This window comes from Micromys minutus (assembly GCF_963924665.1).
Source record: "Micromys minutus genome assembly, chromosome: 1".
NCBI lineage: Eukaryota > Metazoa > Chordata > Mammalia > Rodentia > Muridae > Micromys > Micromys minutus.
This window is the reverse complement of record NC_137969.1, coordinates 54154429-54175160: the sequence shown is the minus strand read 5'-3', so window position 1 is coordinate 54175160 and position 20732 is coordinate 54154429. Positions and strand designations below refer to the sequence as shown.

General features: G+C 49.7%; 1 protein-coding gene across 1 annotated transcript in view; it reads right to left on the bottom strand.

Annotated features, from left to right (window-relative positions):
- The window catches only part of SMYD2 (SET and MYND domain containing 2), a 42049-nt gene that overhangs the window by 3019 nt on the left and 18298 nt on the right, over positions 1-20732 (bottom strand). The window contains exons 3-10 of the mRNA XM_080936572.1: positions 15945-16055; positions 13598-13658; positions 12842-12966; positions 8081-8148; positions 5573-5675; positions 3200-3310; positions 1918-2038; positions 527-701 (exon numbers count right to left, since the gene is read on the bottom strand). Coding sequence (XP_080792698.1) covers positions 527-701; positions 1918-2038; positions 3200-3310; positions 5573-5675; positions 8081-8148; positions 12842-12966; positions 13598-13658; positions 15945-16055 — 875 coding nt within the window. The remainder of the gene's footprint in view (positions 1-526; positions 702-1917; positions 2039-3199; positions 3311-5572; positions 5676-8080; positions 8149-12841; positions 12967-13597; positions 13659-15944; positions 16056-20732) is intronic.

Sequence of the window (20732 nt, the reverse complement as noted above, 5' to 3'; positions counted from 1 at the left end):
ACATTAATGCCTGGTAACCCGCCAGCACAGGCCATTTCTCCGGCTCAGTCATTATTCCTACATATTGGAATCTCATCTGGTTTTATTTGACCAAGCAGGAGATAGATGCCAGCAACCGTTAGCCCTAGAGGTCAGTGAAATGCCACTGGGGTTGGAGTGTGCAAAGGCAGAAGAAGATGGTGTGGGGGAAGGGCGGGAAGAAGGCTGTGGGACACCCGTGTCCTCTGCCCTCCACTCACCAAGTCACAAGGGCCATTTCACACAGAAGAGGCAGGTGGGCACAGATGTAAGCTCCTGGCTTTCTAACCCTAGCCGGAATGGACTTCTGTGCATAACCTGTGACAGGCTGCCTCCTGAGGGAGCTCCTTGGGAGGGTGGAGGAGCCTCACTCAGTGAGAAGCTCTGGACCTCTCTGCAGATGTGGGTACCAAGCAGCAGCACTTATCCGGAGCATGACTCCTTCAGCTCCAGGTGGAAGTCAGCCACCATGCACGTCCCAAGCCACCCAGTCCCACTCGCCACTCACCTGTAGGGCTTGATGATCTTCTGTCCGTATCTCAGGGCTCCTTCCCAGTCCTGCATGTACAGGCAGACGCCCATGGCCTGGTACATCATGTGTAGCATGTACACGTTGCTGTCCTCAAACACAGAGCTCATCTTCTCCTGGCTAAGCTCACAGATCTCCAGTAGCTCACTAGGGGGTGCTGGAGTGTCAAGGAAACAGGCAGCATTCCAGGCAGGGTGGGGCATCCCAGGCAGGGGCAGGTGGGGGGGGCAGGTGGAGCGGGCATTCCCTCATTCCCTCCCGTCCACCCACCCCTACCTCCAGGGTGACTCAAGTACTGATGGGGAAAACAGAAGTAAAGGGAATTGAAATTCCCTTGAAGAAACAAACTAGGGAACTGCAAAGACCTCTCTGGCCCTTCAGATGCTAGCATCAGCACAGACCCGGGAGTGAGGATGGAGTTCAAATCCTCCCTTATCCAGGCTGGGAGCCCAGAGCAACCGAGGACCTCATGGTAGAAAGCTGTGCCTGCACAGAAATGGTTCCCAAGCAACCCCGGTCCAGGTTCTCAAAAAGGTTTCTTACACCAGGAAGCAATGTGCCTCTTGGGCCTGGTGCTGACACCTTGGCTGTTCAGGAGGCCGAGGAGGAAGGAATTCAGGTTCAAAGCCTGCCTGTGCTGTGCCTTGAAAACACACGTCTTAAAATAAAATCTGAAGACTGCAGGCAGCACTTGAGCCTACCTTCCTCGTGCATGCTTCTCAACAAAACACTGGATTAAAAAAAAAAGTGTGTGTGTGTGTGTGTGTGCATGTAGGGGGAGGGGCAGGGGGTGGGGTGGCTCGGTGGCTGTGCATCTGCTGGGCATGTGCAAGGCTTTAGGTTCAAGCCCTAATAATGAGAGACAAAATGGAGCAGGGGAGGAGAACAAAGGTCTCTTCTGCCTTCTGGGATGCACACCCCAGCCAGCTCTCTTTACATCCCCAGAACACAGTACTGTGTGAGAATTCTGCTGACCAGGACCACCACCAACAGTGTCCCTGAGAAGTGGCTGTGTATCTAAGGAGCTCTTTCCTCATGGCACGGGCTCAGGAGCAATGGCCACTAGGCAGTGTGCTCATGGATGGGGCTGAGGTGGGCAGAGCTCTTAGCACTGTGCCTACCTGCACTAAAGCATCAGCATGGCTCCTCTAGGAGGTAGCCTTCCCCTACGCGGCACTCACGACCACTGCAGTCTAGAGAGGACAGTCCCGACATGCTTCAGGGCCGACAACCTGCTTCCACCTGTCTTCCTACACACACTCGCAGGGGACTGTCTTCCTTCCAAAACTTTACTCATCTCCTCCTCTCTCTTCCCAGCTTCCCACCACACCCTGCAAGTGGGACGTGGTGGTGTGTGACAGAAAGGTTATATTTGTAGTGCTTGGCCCTCCGGAACTCCTCGATGACATTGCGTGCATATCTGACCATGTCTCGGACGGCTTCTGCCTGCGGCGGGCTGCTGAGCTTCCTGATTTCCACCTTGGCTTTGTCCTGAGGGGGATATCCAGTGTGAGACGCCCCCCTCGGGGGAGGGAGGGCTGCTCAAATCATTTTTTGTGTTCCCACAGAAACAGATCTAGAGGGAGCCCCACGTTCTGTTCCCTTTTTTGAAAACATAACCATGAGCTTTCTGACCGTCTTCCCTAGGCAGGATCTCGACTGTGTTTTCTGTGGGACCATGTCTGTAAGTCAGGACAGACCAGTGACCAGGGCTGGCCCTGAAACCGACAGTGTGTGCCACATAGAACCTGGTGACAAGTCCAGGAAGCCTGAGCCCAATCCCCAGATGCCTTTCCCCGCCCATCTCTTTGGAAAGCACTTCGTGTGTGTACATGTGCATGTGTGTGCCTACCTATGTGGAGGCCAGAGGTCTACTTGAGGTGTCATTCCTCAGCCGCCACCCACCTTGGTTCTGTGTGTGTGGTGTGTTGTGTGAGCACTGTGGTGTGTTGTGTGTGTGCCTGTGTGTGTGAGAGATGGGGACATTGTTTATGCATTGGCATTAAACACTTGGGCAGAGGAGGATAACATGTAGCCTGTTCTCTAACTCACCTTTCACTGAACCTGAAGCTACACTGGTAACCCCACACACCAACAATCTTCTCTCTACACCTGCTACACACACACACACACACACACACACACACGCCCTCCAGCACTGAGGTTACAGGCACTCATAGTGACGTGCCCTTTCATATGGATACTAGAGATATGCACTCCCCCCCCAGCAACTGCCCCACCCCCACCTTGGTTTTTCAGTCAGGGTATCTCTGGCCTGGACTCCACAAGTAGGCTCCAGTGGTCCCTCCACTGTCACAGTGCTAGGACTGTGAGCATATCTCATCTCTTCTGTCTTTTTTATTTTTTATTTTTATTTTTTTTACATATGGTGTGGAGACTGAATTTAGTCAGCTTCCTGTAGAGGCAGCGCTTTGCTGAGGGCCATCGGCACAGGTGACTTTCTAAGAAACAGAAATCTAGCCGGTCCCTTCTCCCACTGGGGATGCTTTGCTCTCTGAGTAGCAGATCTGAGCAGGGCCTTGTGTACCTGGATTCCCTGCCTGTCTTTGTGGCACGCACAGGTTAAAAGGGTCAGGGGAGGCTGGGGGCTGGCTGGAGGGAGGGCCCCTCCTCTGTCGTCAGTGAACTGACCTTGTCCTTGGTCGTACACTCCCGGCACTCACAGGTAAAGAAATAGGAGTCTCTTAACCGGTCGTTCCTGTCTTCTGTTGGATACAGCAGGTCGATGTAGCTGGTGAACACCTAGGGCGTGAGAGGCCAGAGGTCTGACATAGGGAACGTGGTGGTCCCTACCGCTCCTGCGGCTGTGCAGACCTTGACGTGGGAGAGAGGCAATAGGCCAAGCAGAGACAGCCCTGGTGGTCACACGGTCACGCGGTCACACCGTTTTCTTTGGCTGAGGGCTGTGGAGGCGTGTCCTTCTCCTTGTGGTGGCGAGACGGTCTATATGCTCAGTCCCTACACTGGCAACTAAGGAATAAGGACCTTTAACCTTCTTCCTTCACAAAACACCAGGCTGGGCAAGGCCTTAAGCACCCTGGTCTGCCCACCCTTCCTCCTGACGTCACATAGCCGAGCAAGGGCTGGGGGTGGGGTGGTTCTGAGTGGCCCTGGGGCAGTGTGGCACACATGGCAACAGGTGTGATCTTGCTGGCCAGTGAACATGAACATGGTCACTCAGGGTCCCTTTTACAGAAGGGTTTGGAACTAAGGCCTGAAGCATCAGCCCTTCTGGGTGTGCCCAACATTTTGACATTGCCATCTTGATGCCACTGTTTAAACAGCTCGTACCTGAGAAGCTTATAACTGAGCTGTTAAAAAAAAAATCACAAAGACTTCATGATATTCTAAATACATCTGAGTTTGTGTTAGAGAGACTTCATAGCTATCCTCAGCCATGTGTGGCAAATTAGGTAGTGCCTGTCATCTATTCATGGGGACAGCAATGCCTGCATCCCACACAACCAGGCATTGTCTGAAAGTCACCAGTGTGGCCGGGTCTGTGGGCTCGCTGGGCAGTTGGGGACACCAGCACAGGGCTAGGTGCTACAGTAGCAAGTGCTTCATGACTCAAGAAGCAGGCTTGGGGCATATGTTGGTTCATCTAATGCCAGAAACCTAGAGCGACTGGCTCCTTTCTCTCTGGGGGCAAATAAACTTCCCCAAACCGAAGTTACAGAAGCAAGCCGTGGTGGCAGCGAAGAAAGAGCACCTGCCAACTCTGCCCTGCAGCACAGGGATCCCTGGACATGACAGGTATACAGTGCAACCAACAGAAGCCTCCAGAAGATGGCGACAAAGGCCACTCCAGCGGCACCATCCAGGGCTCAGACAGCCTATCCAGGAAGACAGGTCATTAGCCTCTCTAGGTGGTCTAGAACTAAGCTGGCCATTTCATTCATGGTTTAAAAGAGGCCTCGGGGTCATCTCCACAAACCCAGTCAGGACCCTCAACATCCTGGCTCAGACGGGACCCCACCTCATGCTGGACTGAGTGAAGGAGAGGCTTGTGTGTCAGCTGTGAACTGCTAAGACCTTCCAGAGAAACCCAAGCTTTTCTCACTTAGAACTGAGAATACAAGTTTTGAAGATTCAGACACATCCTTCACAACAGCACTGCAGGTTCAAAACTGAGCCCAGAAAGGTTAATCACGCACAGTAACAGAGAAGCCGTTCGGGAAGCATGTGCCGCTTCTGCCTCCTCTACAAAAAAAAAAAAAAAAAAAAAGGAAGCAGATGGGGCCTTCAGAGTCTCTGCTTCCTGATCTGAGCGTGGGACCCGCCACCTCTAAGAAGGGAACTGTGAAAACAGGTGTCATAGACTGTGCCTCATCAGCTCTGGCTATTTAACCCAGTGCTGTGGTGGTTGACCCTGACTGTCAGCTGGACAGGGCTGTTAACCTCCCCCCCATCCCCCAACTTGCTGCTTTTGTTGGGCATTCTGTCACCACAACAAGAACAGCAACAAACACAGGCATCAGTGTTTTAGAGCTCTGTGGGGTGTTTTCGGGCAGGAAAGACCTCATTAGCCAATTGTCTGACAACTGGGATACCCGGACTGTCAATCTTAGATAAGAAGTTTACTGCAGGAGGCTGGGGAGAGAGCCTAGAAGTTAAGAGCACTTGATCTTGCAGAGGACCCAGGTTCGATTCCCAGCACCCACCTGGTGCTGTAACCCCAGATCTAGAGGATCCAACAGGCATGCGTGTACAAGCATGCAGGTGAAGCATTCAGACTCACAAAGTGAAACAATGGATTTGAAAAAGAAAATAATTTAATTCAAATGTACTTCTCAGTCCTATCTGGCCAAAGGAAATGACAAGCACCCATGTATTCAGTAAGGGACATCAAGCCAGGTCCCAAATCTGATACGATAGCACAGGAAAGGCCCGGGGACAGATGGTTTAGCTACAGGAGTCACCATGGTGGTACCACGTGGATCTGGCTGCTCCTCCTGTCACAACAGCCCAAGTCCAGTGCCCACACACCATAGCTCCACTCACCTCGTCTCCTGGATGGATCTCCTGTACAGCTCTGACTTCTGCCAGGGTCCCTTTGTAGGTCACAATGACATTTGGGCAACAGCTGTGATTCATCAGTGCAACACTGCCAATCAAAAGAGAAAACACAGTTGTCCAAGTGACTCACTGCTCACCTGCTTGGTGAGTAAGGAACTGAGCCTATGTCAGACGGTTACATGTATTTAGCCAGCTTAGATGATCCTAAAAGCATGTTCACTGTGCAATTAGAATGATACCTAGCCTTTCCATTTTTTGTTAAGACAGGGTATCCACCACACCCAATTTATGCAATTCTGGGACCCAAACCCTAGACTCTGTACATACTAGGCAAACACCCTACCCAAGGGAGCCACATCCTCAGCTCCAGTGTCTGACATGTTACTCTTTTCACTATACTCAAACATGAAATCCTCCTCTGAAATCTGATCTCTAACTATAAATGAACAACTACCCTAAGTTTTCCATCTGGACAGACAAACTCACAGGACAATGCCTGCAGCTGACTGCCCTGTGTACACACAGGTGCAAGACAAAGGGGCCATCTTTATGTCTAAGTGGATCATCTCCCAAATGGCCCCTTCAGATGTTGAGAAACACCAGTAGCTTGAGGGAGGACTGGCTGTGATCCCCCCTCCCCAGGGCCCCAGAGAAGCACCTCAACCTCCAAATCTGGGAAATTGGGACATGGCTGCTCCCGCTGCTGTCTGCTTTTTAGGGACACTGACAGGAGAGAGACTCGCCTAGGTGAGGTGCTTTGAGCTTTCTGATTATTTCAAGGTCAAAGTTCTGAGAACAGAAATTTCTAAACTACAGGGGAAAGTGCTTGATCTCACAGATGCTGCCTTTGAAATCACGCATTGATGTGATTTCAGTCCCAAAGGATTTTTCCCCAATTAAAAATGCCCAGAAACCGGGGCTTGTGCTCTCATGGGCACACTTGTCCATATGTGCCACTGTTGGGATGGCCGGAACCCTGAACCCATGAACCAGAACCCCTTTCTTACTTGCCCCAGGACTCAAATAAGCAAAGGGGTCTCAGAACCACTGAAGGTTGCTGCCCCACTGTGGTGTGTCCTGGAGGGAATGACCCTCCCCCTGCCTGCTAGTCGTCTGAGCAGAGTGGATGACAACTTTACCCCAGGCATGAACAGGTAGCTGGTTCTTGTTCTTGGGGATGGACATCTTGACCTTAGACTACAGCCTACATAGATTCCTACAGGGATGCACAGGGCACCAGGTGCCAGGATGTCTGCTAGGCAAGACTCCAAAGGCATGTGTTAAAGCAGCAAAGAGCAGGTTTCTAGAACCACCTTGGAGAAGTGCTAGGTTGTCTTTCTCCTCTCCGTGATGGGGAGGGCGCTAAGACAAACAGGTAAGCAACTCAGGATCCAAAGTTGTCTTTTTTTTTTTGTTTTGTTTTTTTGGGCTGCCATGGGACATGGTGAGGTCTCAAATTCAGACATCCTTAGACATTCATTCATCAGCGGGCCACAGTGCAGAGTTCAGTGGCTGTCTGGGCTGTCTTCACAGAGCTGTTCATTACTCCGTCTCTTCCCAACAGAAATCTAAGAGAATCTCTGCCAAGAGGCACCCCGGTCTCTCCATGGTTCTGCCTGCAGTGAACCTCACCTTGTCCTCAGGGTTAACGCCCATACCTTTTCTCTCTCTGGAGAAAGTTGCAGAAGCCGGGGGTCTGCTCGCTTACATCCCTTTCTCCTGACTTCCCTGATGCCTGCAGCCCAGCAGCAGACACACACACCCAGAAGTAATGCAGACATGGTGGGTGAGGAGCAGCAGGCATCCCTGGTGGGCTTCAACAGAACCCCAAACACTCCCACCTCTCTATCGGGATAACAGTGTGGATCCGTTCAGGCAGCATAGAGGCTTCCCTGGCTCAACCTGTGAAACAGGGACCAACTGTTCTGGAATTTCCAGATTATCTAGTTGGCCTTCCAGAAATCACCCAGATATTCCTGGAGTCAGAAGGGGGAAATGCCCCATAATGCTCTGACAATCTTCTCTAGTTTACTATCTCAGCCTAACATCCCTCCAAACTATGCCCAGCTTCCCACTGGTATTTTCCAAAGCGGGCAGGTGGGCAAGAGTTTATATGTTCTCTACCTAAATCACAGATGATCCTTGCATGTGCAATTAATGTCTCACTTTGAGCATTAGAAACAAGATCTGCAGACCCGCAGACCCGCAGACCCGCAGACAGCATGCTTCCCAGCAAGCCACAGGCTTCTCTGTGCAGATACTTCTTAAAACAACTGTTCTGGGCCTGGCGGGATGTCTCCGCCACCGCCCTGCTAACTGCCACCTCCGGATCCTTAAGTGGAGGGGAAATATTTTGAAATCTGACAGATTAAAAAGCTGTCTTAATTCACTTGGAGTCTCATGTCTGCCACACGCAGTCAGGAGGATTATGTAAAAATCAAATTAGTGTTAAATAAGTACAAAGGGGAAGAAACGAAGTCAGACCCAACCTACTCAGGAAATATCGCCGATCCCAAATGAGAGAGCTCCTCATCTTCAATAGTGAAGCCATTACAGTTCACCTGCAGGGAAATGGATGAGGGTGGGTGAGAGAGAAACCTCCAGTTACAGATCCCCTCCCCCGCTGCACATCACTTCTTCAACTCAGCCCACACCAAATCATCGAAGACATTCTGGCTTGGTGATTTTGAAGGTGTTCCTGTGGACATGGCATCCTTTGTCCAAATAAAATGTACTCATCATCTCTCTGAGTGTGCCAACTAAAAGAAGCAGACATGCTGGGATCAAAGCTCCTCTCTGCATGCCCAGAGCGCTCCTCAGGGTTGCAGAGTGGTGTGGGGACACTGGAGTCCTGAGACAGGGCTTATGGGAATGGAGTCTTGTCCGATTGTAAGGAGTCAGGCTGCCTCATGTGAAAAGCTCCAATCAGACCACTGTGTGTGCTGTGTGTGTGTGTGTGTGTGTGTGTGTGTGTGTATGTACGTACAAGAGAGAGTGAGAGAGGGAGGGAGATCCCATCTCCAAATCATATGCTCTTAGAAAAGGAAACTTGTAACCCCATGTCCACCTCATGAGCTGAGGTGGTAACTTTGAAGCCTTTCCTCATCTGTGGGATTGTGGTCCCTTCCTCTGAAGGGAACCTGAGAACCCTGACTAAGGCAACGAGACTTTGTCTTTCATATTTCAGCCAAATTGATCCCCGGCCCTTTTCACACCTTTGAGAACACTGAGGGCAAACGGTTAGAGTTGGGCTGGGGAGAAGGCTCAGTCATAGGTGCTGGCCTTACAGGCATGGGGACCTGGGTTTGATCCCCCAAAGCCACGGACTGTTGAGCATGCAGTGTATACTTGCAATCCCAGCACCGAAGAGGTGGAGATGGGCAGATCCCTGGAGCTTCTTGGCTGTCTGCCTGGCCTACCTGGAGAGCCTCAGAACCCAGTGACAGGTCCATCTCAGAACACCAAGTGGACATCTCTTCAGGAAGGGCATGCAAGGTGACCTGAGGCTTCCTCGTACGTGAGAGCATGTGCACACACACACACACACACACACACACACACACACACACACACACACACCAGAATAACTCTCACTACACGGGAGACCTAAGTCAAGGCGAACAGGCTGACTATGCATGACAATTCTGCAAATCTCTCCTTCCACATACAGCACTAAGTGTAAAAACGTGCAGGGCACTTTACACAGAAGGACAATCAAGTCAACTTTTAGCCTGTGTAGAGACAATTCCATAGGTGTTCATTATAAGTGCCGAAAACCTCAGGCCTGGGAGCCCCAGTGTCTTCTCTTCCTAGAAAGTGAGAGGAGCCAGGGTTACTGTGACGAAGCCTGCCAGTGGTGAGGACTGAGAGACACTGCCACACCTCAGTTTTCCTTCAGTGAGCATGGACACAGTATCTTGCTACTGTGAATGCAGCGGCCACCAGGGCTCCCAGGTCCACATGGCTGAGTGACTGGCTCAGGGATGTGGGAGACACTTCCAGCATCAAGGGAGCCAGGGCACTCTGACAAAGCGTGGCTTCTGCACACCAACTGTGCTTGCTTCTTTTAAGAAATTTACTATGCCTGAGCTGTGGTGGTGTGTGTATATGTGTTTGTGTTCACTTGTGTCCATGTGTGCTTGTGTTTGTGAGTGTATATGTACATGACTGAGTGTGCATGCATGAGTGTTTGTGTGTGCACATGCATGTGTTTGTGCATGTATGTATGTGTGTGCACATGTGCGCTCATGTAGGTTCAAGGACAACCTCAGACCTCAGTCTTCATCTTCCACCTCATCTGAGGCTGGGTCTCGTTTTCTGTGTGGAAGGCAGGCAGGCTGTCTTCTGAATGCTCCTTTTCTACATCTCCTATTGCCATAGGGCCACTGCTGGGGTTGACGGGTGCTCACAGCTGTGGCTAGCTGTATGGGGTCCTGGGATCTGAACTTGTGTGGTAAGGGCTTTACTCACTCAACAATTGGTCCAGCCTCACCAATTCTCATGACAGCTGCATCTATTAGCTGTGAATGCAGTGATTTCACATAAATAATAATTTCACACAGCTAAAGTATTACTGGAAAAGTTTTGGAATCTTGGTGCTTACCATGTTCAAAGTTAAAATTTTACTTACAGCACTTGAGGCAAGAAGGAGGAGGAAGAAAAAGAAATAGGAGGTGAGTGTGTCAGACTCATAACTCGATCCCAGAGACCAGGGCTTTCCTAAGTGAAAGGCTTTGCATGGCCTATCTCTTCACTCCTGACCAAGTGCATGGCTGGTACTTTAACCAATGGCTGCCAACCCATAGTACGTAGAATTAATTGGAATTTTTTTTTATTCAGTAAAATTTGAGTATGAACTCCATTCCTAGGTATTAGTGGCTAAACACTAAACAAAATGGCTTTCTTCTGCTGGATGCCTGCCTCAGTGCGGTACCCACAATGGCCGACAATAAATGCTTGCTAAGCCAGAGTGAAAGGAAGATCAAGAAGAAATATCAAAACAGATGGAGGGTCAGCTCCCTGGCCTTTGGGAACTGAGCCCATGATCCGCTCATCTACAGCCCCTCCACTGTGGCGACCCTGGCTGGATCAGCCCTACTTCATCCCCCCAGGGCGGCCCACTGACGTCAGTGTCTTCACCCCTCCATCCCTCCCTTACTGTGTGGGAGTGTGGGTGCATCTTCTCTGGGAGCCTGAGTGTCAACACTCTTCCTTCTGGACTCTCGGAGATGGTGTTTGAGCCAAACTGCATGGTGATTTTCCTGCCAGCCTTCCCTCCCTCCTGAGATATCCCTAGAGAAGAAGGGGGGACTTGCACATTAAGAAAGATGCATGGGCTATGGTCCTTTTTTCCAGTCAAATCAGGCGTAAGTGCCTTGCTAAAGCTATTCTCATAATTAGCATTTAAACTAGATGTAGGCTGCGCACCAAAAATACACTTCTCAGCCACTCGCAGGTTTGGAGTGATTAAAACACAGCTCAGGGGCCTGCAGTCACCGTCAGCTGCCAGCTGCTCCTAGAACACACAGGAGCCTCCAGAGCTGCAGCAAAGGCTCAGGGGTAGGACAGTGCACACAGCTGGGGGCCGAGGCAGGGTCAGAGGGTAAGGTGGGGATGGGCCACACCTCTTCTTTACTTTAGTATTTTCTTCAGGGGTTCTGAATTTCCCTGTAAAATCCACACATGGAGTATAAGAGGGGGAGGGAGCTTTGAATGTGGCTCAGTGGGTGAAGCATTTGCCCAGGATACAGGAAGCCCCGGGAGCAGTGGTGCTTGCCTGCAATTGCTGAACTTGAGAGTGGAGGCAGGAGAATCGGAAGCTTAATGTCCATTCTTGGCTACACGGTTTGAATCTAGCCTGAGCTATTGAGAGCCTATTAAAAGGAAACCAGAAATGATGTATGAAGCTGTGCCCAATCAGTTTGGAATGGACACTGAAATTTAATCAACATAAAGGTTATAAGGAACAGATTACCTAGTTATGCATAGGTGTGCATATGCCCATACACAGGTACTTATGTGTGTTCCCTCAGGCACACCAATGGCTCACTTCATTGTTTTTATACATGCACTTGGCTGTGCTGTGAGCATGTAATCTGTCATGTGAGCGCTCTGAGGTGAGCCAAGCACATGACACAGGGAAGGCCCTCCAGCCGGAGTCACGCTGTTAAAGGGGCCACAGCTTATGACAAACTTGACTCTCTCATGTAAGCAGGCCCCAGTGAGGAAAACCTCCCATATATCCAGGCTCTAAGGGAACTCTCCACTCTCACCCACACCAGTCACCTTTGGGTGTCATGATGATTAATATTGCTTTGCTCCAGAAACAAGCCTCTGAGCATGTCTACAGGGGTGTCTAGGTTAGGTTAACCAAAGAGGGAAGGCCTACCCTCAATGTGCGTGACATCACGACATGGGCAGGGGGCGGACTGAATGAACAGTGAGGTTCACAGCAGTCCTGATGCTCTCCCTAGTTCCAGCTACCCACCTCCCCATTGTCAACTGTACCTTTAAATCATGAGCCACAATAAACTCCTTCCTAAGTTGGAACAGACGCTGGGGCGAGCGTGGTGCAAACCCAGGTGTGGGCATGAAAGACTACCTGCTTCCACCTGAACATTTGTAACTGGAAGCCATGACTCCTTCCTTGGACAAGGATGAACTTTCTGATTATGATAATTGTGTGGTTGAGATATAGCCACATAAACACTGAGTCTGTGGATACCTTTAAAAGTAGTTCTGAATTGAGGAAAAGACTCACTTCTCCCTTCCATGTGTAATAATGCTTAGTGTGCTTTTACCATGTGTCTGTGTGTGGTGTGTTTTCACGTATGTGGCATGAAGGCCAGAGGACAGCCTTGGGTGTTGTTTCTCAGTCGTTCATGCCTTCTGTTTTATTTTACAGATACGAATATTTTGCCTGTGTGTATCCACAATGTGTGCCTGGCACCCTTGGGGGTCAGAAGAGGGCCTTTATCTCCCAGAACTGGAGTTATAGATGACTGTGAACCAAAGCATGGGTGTTGGGACCTGTATCCGAGTCCTCAAAAGAGCAACAAATGCTCCTAACCTCTGAGCCACCTCTCTGCCCTAGTCCGCCTTGAGTTTTTGAGAAAAGGTCTCTCATTGGCCTGGCTGGGCCAGTGAGCCCCAGGGCTGCACCTGGGCTCAGTTCCCTGGGGGTCCAGAGCCCTGTCAGGTAGATGGCCTCACGAGTTGCTGTAGGAAGCTCTTCCTGGGGCCTGGCACCCTTACCTGGGCAAAGAGCACCACGAGGCTGCTGTGGTCGGGAAATTCCAGGTGCTTGGAATAGAACTGCTGGAGAGCCGCAATGTCACTCTGGATGAGGTCCTTCTTCTCGTTGTCTAGCTTGTCCAGATCTGTGCAAAACAATGTGCTATCATAGAGACCCTGGAACCTCTGTCCAGCCCCAGAGAACATTTTCCCTGTGACTTGGTGCAACTGACAAACTGTCTCTTCCTCCATTAACCAGATGTCACTCATGCATGACATTCCAACTGACTGTGAGTCACACTGAGGTAAGAAAGATGCAACTAACTGTAAATGGTGTCCAACCTCAATGTCCCTCTTCAGGCCCTGGGATCTGGGTCACAGCTAAGCAGCTGCAGAGCCCTGACTCAACACCTTTTGGGAAGGCTACCTGGAGGCAGCTGAGAAAACAAGCTGTCATGCCCAAGGCTGTCCTCTGGCTTCCGTACAAACCTACAAAACATACATGCCCACACACAGGTATCAGGTATTTCCTAGGCTGCAGAGCTGCTAGCACCCGGAACTCTCCAGCATGCTGGGAGCAGGAGAGGGCTACCTCGTGAGCTCCAACACCCCTTACCGTTTCCTGATAGACTCGCACACTCGGGAGAACCAAGGCTGAGAACAACTGTTTTTAAATGTTACCATTACTGGGAACAAGCTATCTCTGCCCCCAATACCAGTGCATGCACATTCAATCCGTGACTGGGGTAAAAGTGTGTCCGTCAGAGAAATACTTACGTGACTCAAACTCCTTCACAGCCAACAGTTTCTCTGAAGGTGTCCTCTCTGGGTGGATTTTCTAGTAATCGGAGACAAAAATCAGAGAGGAACATCAGTGCTCGGGCTTGGACCCAGTACTTTCGGGCTTTGTCCACATGAAGACAGCACAGCCATGTTCAAAGAAGGGACCTAATCTAGGAGTCCACACCGAGAGCTAAGTCTGCCCAGCCTCCAATGCAAAGGGCTTATTTTAAAAGCTTCTGAAAGGGCCACTGTATCCCTAACACCCTGACACACCGCACACATAGTAGGCTCAGAAATGCTCATTACAGACAAGAATGGGGCCAGAAAACAACTTATTAGGGTCTTGACTTGAAAGGGTTGAGTCTACGGACATACTATTTATTACTTCTCCTTCTAAAAAGGAACAAAATGAAACCCCATCCATTCCCCGCTTTCTTTAAGCATAGACTAAAATGATCTCAAATTTCACATTTCAAAAGGAACACTCTGGGCTGTATCTGTGAGCCCAGCCTCACTTGAAACGCACGCTGCCCTTGTTCTAGACACCCTAAGAGGAGCTAACAATAGTGGAGCTGTGAGGCTTTGAGAACATGAATAAACTTGGTGTTGACAAGAGTTCAAACGCAGAGCTCAGGAGCTGGCCTGAGGCCTGGGCTTTGTAATCCGGCCATTCAATTTGGGGACACAGGTGGCTGGTCTAGCGGGCGCTCTCACCTCCCTCCTTAGCATGTTAGGCTTCCCTTGGGTAGTTGGTCGCCTGTCTCCCCTAATCCTTTGCAGGTTCCTAGAATACAAATGGTCTGGGTTTTTTTTTTAATCACCTATTCCTACAGGGATGAAAAGATGGCGAGTTACCTTTTTATTTTACAGTTGATTAGTGGTAATTATAATGGAAACCAAAGGGAACCTCTAAACCCACCCCAGCTCTCAGACTGCTCATCCAGGAGCCAAAACCATAGTGGACATCTTCCGTGACTTCTGTAAGAAGTCATCCTACCCAGGGGTGGCAGGATAGCTCACATGTTCCTTCTGAGTCCTTAACACACAGCACTGCCAGAGACCCCGGGAAGGCAGGGAGGACGAGACTGGTCTCTCAATGGGGCAGGACTTGATACAATCCAAAGGACCGGTTACCCGAGACGGCACCAGTCACATCCACCCCTGTTCCTTGTTCTGCCACTGACTGTTAATTCATAGAGAACTGACATTTAGGAAGGGCAGCTGGCCTTCTCATAAAACAAAACAAAACAAAAAACCACACACCCTCATCTCTGGGTCTTTCTGCAGGCAACTCCCGCTCCACTTACTAAGAGGCAGTCGTTTTAGTCACCCGACCCCAGCTGAACGCAGTGGGAAGATGACCTCAGAATTCTAGAATGTTCTACCGCTGTTTACACATTTGGGATCCTAAATCTGATCTGGGGATAAGCACCCGCCAATCATTACGATCATACTCAGATTAAAACAGCAGCAGCAGACTGGAAGAGGAGGTGGGAGCTGGAAGGGATAAGAGCCAGAGGTGGATGAACTTAAGCTTTAAAACCAATCTGCAGCTCAGAGGCCTTGCTGCCAAGGCACACATGGGCACAGACAGCAAGGCCTCTACCCTCCCTAGACACACAGCCTCCTATGCTCCCTTACACGTCAGCGGATCACAAAGATAAGCCCCTCACATCTTCCCGCTGACTTCAGAACCCAGGCCTTCGCAGAGGAGGCATGCAATTCTCACATGCTTGGGAAGGACTGACTGCACATCAACAAACAGTCCTGAGACATCTTTGGAGGAATGTACTGGGCAGCTCCTCTCCCCCTCCTGTCCCTCTCCTCCTCCTCAGCCTGGTTCTACTCCCACACACTCCTCTTTGTCTATGCAACATCCCTGTGCCTCCCCTTGGGTTGTTACCTGTCTATACATAGGTGAGCAAGAGGGCACGGGTGCAGAGTCACATACAAGAAAGGGGACAGGGTTCTTCTACTTCCACATGTCCCAAAGCAAAGAGGGGGAACTCACAAAGCTTCCTTGACCAGTCTGGTTCATTGGAAGCTCTAGGAATTTTTCACAGGTCTGGCTTTTCATGCTATAAAGTCATGGCCGTGCCTTTCTGTGTAAACAAATTCCAAAAAAAGCTCTGCATTGAACTGCTAAGTCGTGTTCCTTTTCATTGGTAAGAAGGAGATACAAGCAAAGTGTATGCCCATCACATGTGCCTTCCCATTACATGTGGGTCTGACTAAGCTGAAGTCCAAGGATATTTAGCCACATGCTGAGCCTAGCTCAGCCAGTCATCTTTGTGACCTTTAATGAGAATTCAAGTAGCAGAACACCCTCACATTTCCTCACCTGTTTGGCCAGAATCCTTGCTGTGAGCCGCACAGTCTCCGAGGGATTCCAGTTCTCCCCAAAAACAACCATGGACGAGCACTCCAGCTTGTGTAGGGGCCAATCTTCTTTCTGGGCAGGTTTGGGGGGGCAGTGAGAAACTGTCAATATATAGACACACCCACATACTGAAATAAACATAGAGATATTCACACACACACACAAACATACATATGCAGACACAGAGATACGCATATACACACACACAACACACACAGAGAGATATACACACATACAGACATATATGCATACACATTCACAGCCACACACACAAAGACTAATACAGGAAGAGATCTGCAGTATGTCCCCTTATGTCCCCTTATGTCCCCCAGTCAAGGTCAAGTGAAACATGCTTCCTCTTGGAAAGCTTAGGAATGCTCACAAACTAGCTATAAGGACATACTTGAAAGACAGATATGATCCTCCTCAATTTGATCCTCTAACTTCTGGCTCAGTCAAGGTGTTTTTGTTGTTTGGGATTTTTTAAGGGTCTCATGCTGTAGTTCAAGCTGGCCTGGGACTCGCTCTATAGCCCCAGACTAGATATTTCTTCATAGCAATCCACCTGCCTCAGCCTCCTGAGTGCTGGTATTATATAAGTGTGAGCTGACTGCTTCCTGTGGAAGTTCCACACCTTCCTACAATATGTGCTGGTCTTAAGTTGGGACCAATCACTGATAACACTCTCTCCTGCCATTTTGTACAAATGAGGGTCTGTTACAGACCAGACTCCAGCAAAGGCATCCATTATATTCCTTCCTATTGTCTCTGCCTTTTTGCTCCTGGTAAAGGGGTGAAGACTGCCCACTCATCAGTAGAGGGGTAGGGATGCCATCTGTGCACAGGGGAGTGGGAGGGGGTGCTCTGAAGACTCTAAAGAAAGTATTTAGGGATGAAGGGCAAATGACAGCACAAAGGCTGGTGACAAACTCATGAGAGGCCACTGAAAACTCTCATCACCACCAATGTCACTGCTGACTGACTGAGAATCCAAAACAGAGCAGAAAGAACAGTTCTGGGAGAGTGATGGAAGAAAGGTCGTTTTGGTGGAGCACTCACTGAAGAATGGAAGGAATCAAGGGAAGCAGCCATCTTTTATTTATTTATTTATTTATTTATATTTATTTATTTATTTATATTCTGTTTTTATTATAAACCCGACACAAACTAGAGTCTTCTGAGAAAGGAATTGCCTTTATCAGGCTGACCTGTGGCCATATGTATAAGAGACCGTCTTGGTTTATGAATACTGTGAAAGGATCTAGCCCACTATGGACGGCACCATCCCTAGGCAGGTAGGCCTGGGCTGTATAAGAAAACAGGCTGAGCAAGAGCCTGACCAAGCCAGTGAGCAGCTTTTCTCCATGGGTTCTGTCTCAGTGCCTGCCCTGGGTCCCGCACCGAGTTCCTTCTGTGACAGGATATGACCTAAAGGAACAAGCCAAATAAACACTTTCCTTCCCAAGTTGCTTCTAGTCTGAGTGTCTTACCACAGTAACAGAAAGGAAACCCAAGAAGTAGCAGAAATGGCAAGGGATCTGGATGAAAGGCTGGGGTTGGGTAGAGACTGGGAAGTAGCGTTAGACACTTGTGTACTTTGGGATCCCAGGAGTCCTGTCTTGTCTATAGTGAAACTGGCCTGGCCTATTCTATCCTCTGGCTTCCCCATCTCAGGAAGCAGGAAGTCCATTCTTCCAGAAGCCAGCAACAAATGCCTGGACTCAGCCTGGATGAACACTCACAGTGACCTGCAACTCTGGCCAATCGCTCTATCCTGCCCTCCGGGGTAAACTCAGGCAGGAAGATGCGTCACTGGCCAAGCGTTTGCCCACACACCCAAGCTTGACGGCCTGAGTTTGAGTTCCAGAACCTTTGTAACATAAAGATGAGTGAGGTGGTATGTGTGTGATTTTACCACTGGAGATACAGAGACAAGAGGATCCCTAGGGACTAACCAGCCAGATAGCCCAGCCTAAGTGGCCAGCCCCAGGCTAGTGACAGATCCTGGCTCAAAACAAAACAAATAACAAACAACAACAAAACCCCAAAACTCAAGGTGGACAGGTTCTAAAGAATGGCTCCCAAATTTGACCTTTATCAAACACATGCGTGTGCATGTGTGTGTATGCACACATGTGCATGTCCCTTCCACCTCCACAGATGGTGGTGGGGTGCAGAGACTCGTCCCTCTTTACGATCAGGACCAGCTAGTCAGCTCTGCCAAGAACACTGTCCCATCTTTAGCTGAACACTTGATTTTGTTTCTTGCCCTGTAATCACTAGAAAGCAGGGACAGGGTCTCAGCTCGGACCCATCCACGATTTCTCACCTTGCACAAAAGGCCTTGTCCTCAGCATGATGTGCAAGGCTGTGGGGACAGTACCCTCCATGCTCCACACTCCTGACTCTCTGTTGCCACAGCAACATCCTTCCTCTCTTGGGGCCCTGGACCTGCAGTATTTGTTGTCTAGCGCTGTCTCCCAGATTGTCTCATGACTCCCTGACTCCTGCTAGTCTCCACACCTCTCTATTCCTCCATGGCCAGCATTTCCAGAAACCTGCCCCAAGCAACCAAAGAGCTGTTTTCCCGCCACACTCCCTCCCACTGCTTTCTGCCTTAGTTCTTCCTGCTGCCCACACATCAGCCCCCAATTAGAATAAAGGCACCCCCCTGCTTCAGCCACAGTCTGGACTGCAGGTCCCATTACCCAAACCTGCTATTCACAGGACACTCAGCAGAGTTGCTGAGTGACCGTCTTCCTGGCTCCTCTCCTCCACCAAACCCCAAGGGGAAAACAAAATCAGTCCTCGTGATTTACCACGGCACCTGGCATCTCCCTGGGGCTCAGGTTCTGTGCCAAGATGCTCATGGAGTTAAATAACGCCATGCCCGATATAACTGAGAGCAGGGACGTGGAGGGAAAGGAAGGCATGGCCCTTGGGAGCATGGGAGCTGTTTTTAGCTGGAGTCTACACCAGAGAGCACAAGAAGGCAGAGGAGGGAGCAGGTGGGGCTTGCTCTACAAAGTCCGGTAGACTCCTCTGCAGGCAGGGTAGCCACGGGGCACAGAGGAAGGGATGAGGAAGGCCTGTGGCAGCTGAGAAAAGGTGCCACCAGCAGGTAGAACACAGAGGCAAGTGCCACTGGGGCTCCAGGAACTCACCAGAAAGCCTACACTAAGACAGGTTCTCATGGCGCATACTTCACTAATCCCAGCACTTGGGAGGCAAAGGCAGGCAGATCTCTAAGTTTGAGGCCAGCCTGGGCTACGGGGTGAGGTCCAGGGCAGTCAGGAATATGGAGAAACCCTGTGCTGAAAACACTCAGGGTCTGTATACTAATGGCTTCCTTGATTGAGAGGGCATCAACTCCTGGGAGAGACTCTTGACATTCATTAAAGTTAATCAATGGTATCAATATAACATACTTATCCACAAAATCAATTTAAAATTAATACTTGTATACATGATACATCACATTGACTTCCATGATGGGTCTATCTTCCGAGGCAAAGGGGGCTCACTGAACGGAATGCTGAGGAGGAACAGAGGCTGAGGCAGGATGACTACCAGCCAGGGACTCTAAGCGACCCCCATTTAGACTCGGCTCTGCAGCAGCCATGGCAGCCCGTGCAGCCTCTTAATCCCTAGGCACCTGTCTTCTAGGCTGTAAATAACATGATCCTCCTGTTACTTAGCAAGTCTGGGACTCCAAGTCTGTGATTTCACACCTTCTAACAGTGATAATCAGACCAAGGCCTGAAGCCTGTGCTGCGTGGAGGCCTTCAACCTGGATGGGACAGAGGGGGATGCCAGCAGCCAGCCCACGGGAAGTACAACAGTGCCCGGCCTGTGTCCACTCTTACTCAGTGTTAGTACTTAAGCCAACCTTGCTGCTGATGCCAGGAGGAGGCAGAGGGGACTGTCTGACTTCGAGTAGTTTCTGACCACGTTAGAACAGGAAGTGCAGGACTCAGGTAAGTGTCACCAGGTTTGCACAATCCTCTACTGGAAGAGTGACAGACATGTCTCCCAATGACATTGTTACTTCTATTTTTTTAAAAAAGAAAAGGTTAGGCCTGAAGAGATGGCCCACAAGTTAAGTCATTGGCTGCTCTTCCAGAGGTTCAATTTCTAGCACCCACATGGTAGCTCACAACTGTCTGTGACTTCAGTTCCAGAGTATCTGATGCCTGCTTCTGGCTTCCATGAACACATGATTAAAATTTTTTTTTTTGAAAAAAAAAAAAAAAAGAAAGGGAAGACAAAATTTGGTAGAAATATCAGATAGCACTGAACATTTTGTTTTTTTCTTTGCTTTTTGTTTGTTTTAGGAAATAAGGTCTCATGTGTGGTTGATATACAGGTGAGGGCAGGCATAAGATAAGACAAGGCCTGTGATTGGGCAGTGAAAAAAGTATGGTGGGAACAGAGTTTTAGAAGCAGGAGAGAAGCCAAGGGGGGGGGGGGGGAAGGAAAACAAAGCAAGATGAAGGAAGATGACTCATCTCTGTGTGGCTCTGCATAGCCACAGTTAAACGTGAATATCTTATAAGAGATGGATTATTACAGGGTGAGCTGTCTTGTGTAGGTTGGAAGATTATATCATATCAACTTGCTCTATGTTTATTGTGTGGACATTTTGTGGAATGAGAATTCACTGAGATAAATCTAATTGATAAATTGTGTGAGTTGTGACAATGACTTCAGGGGGCGGTTGCAGGGAGTGTGGGTAGAATCTGTAACAGG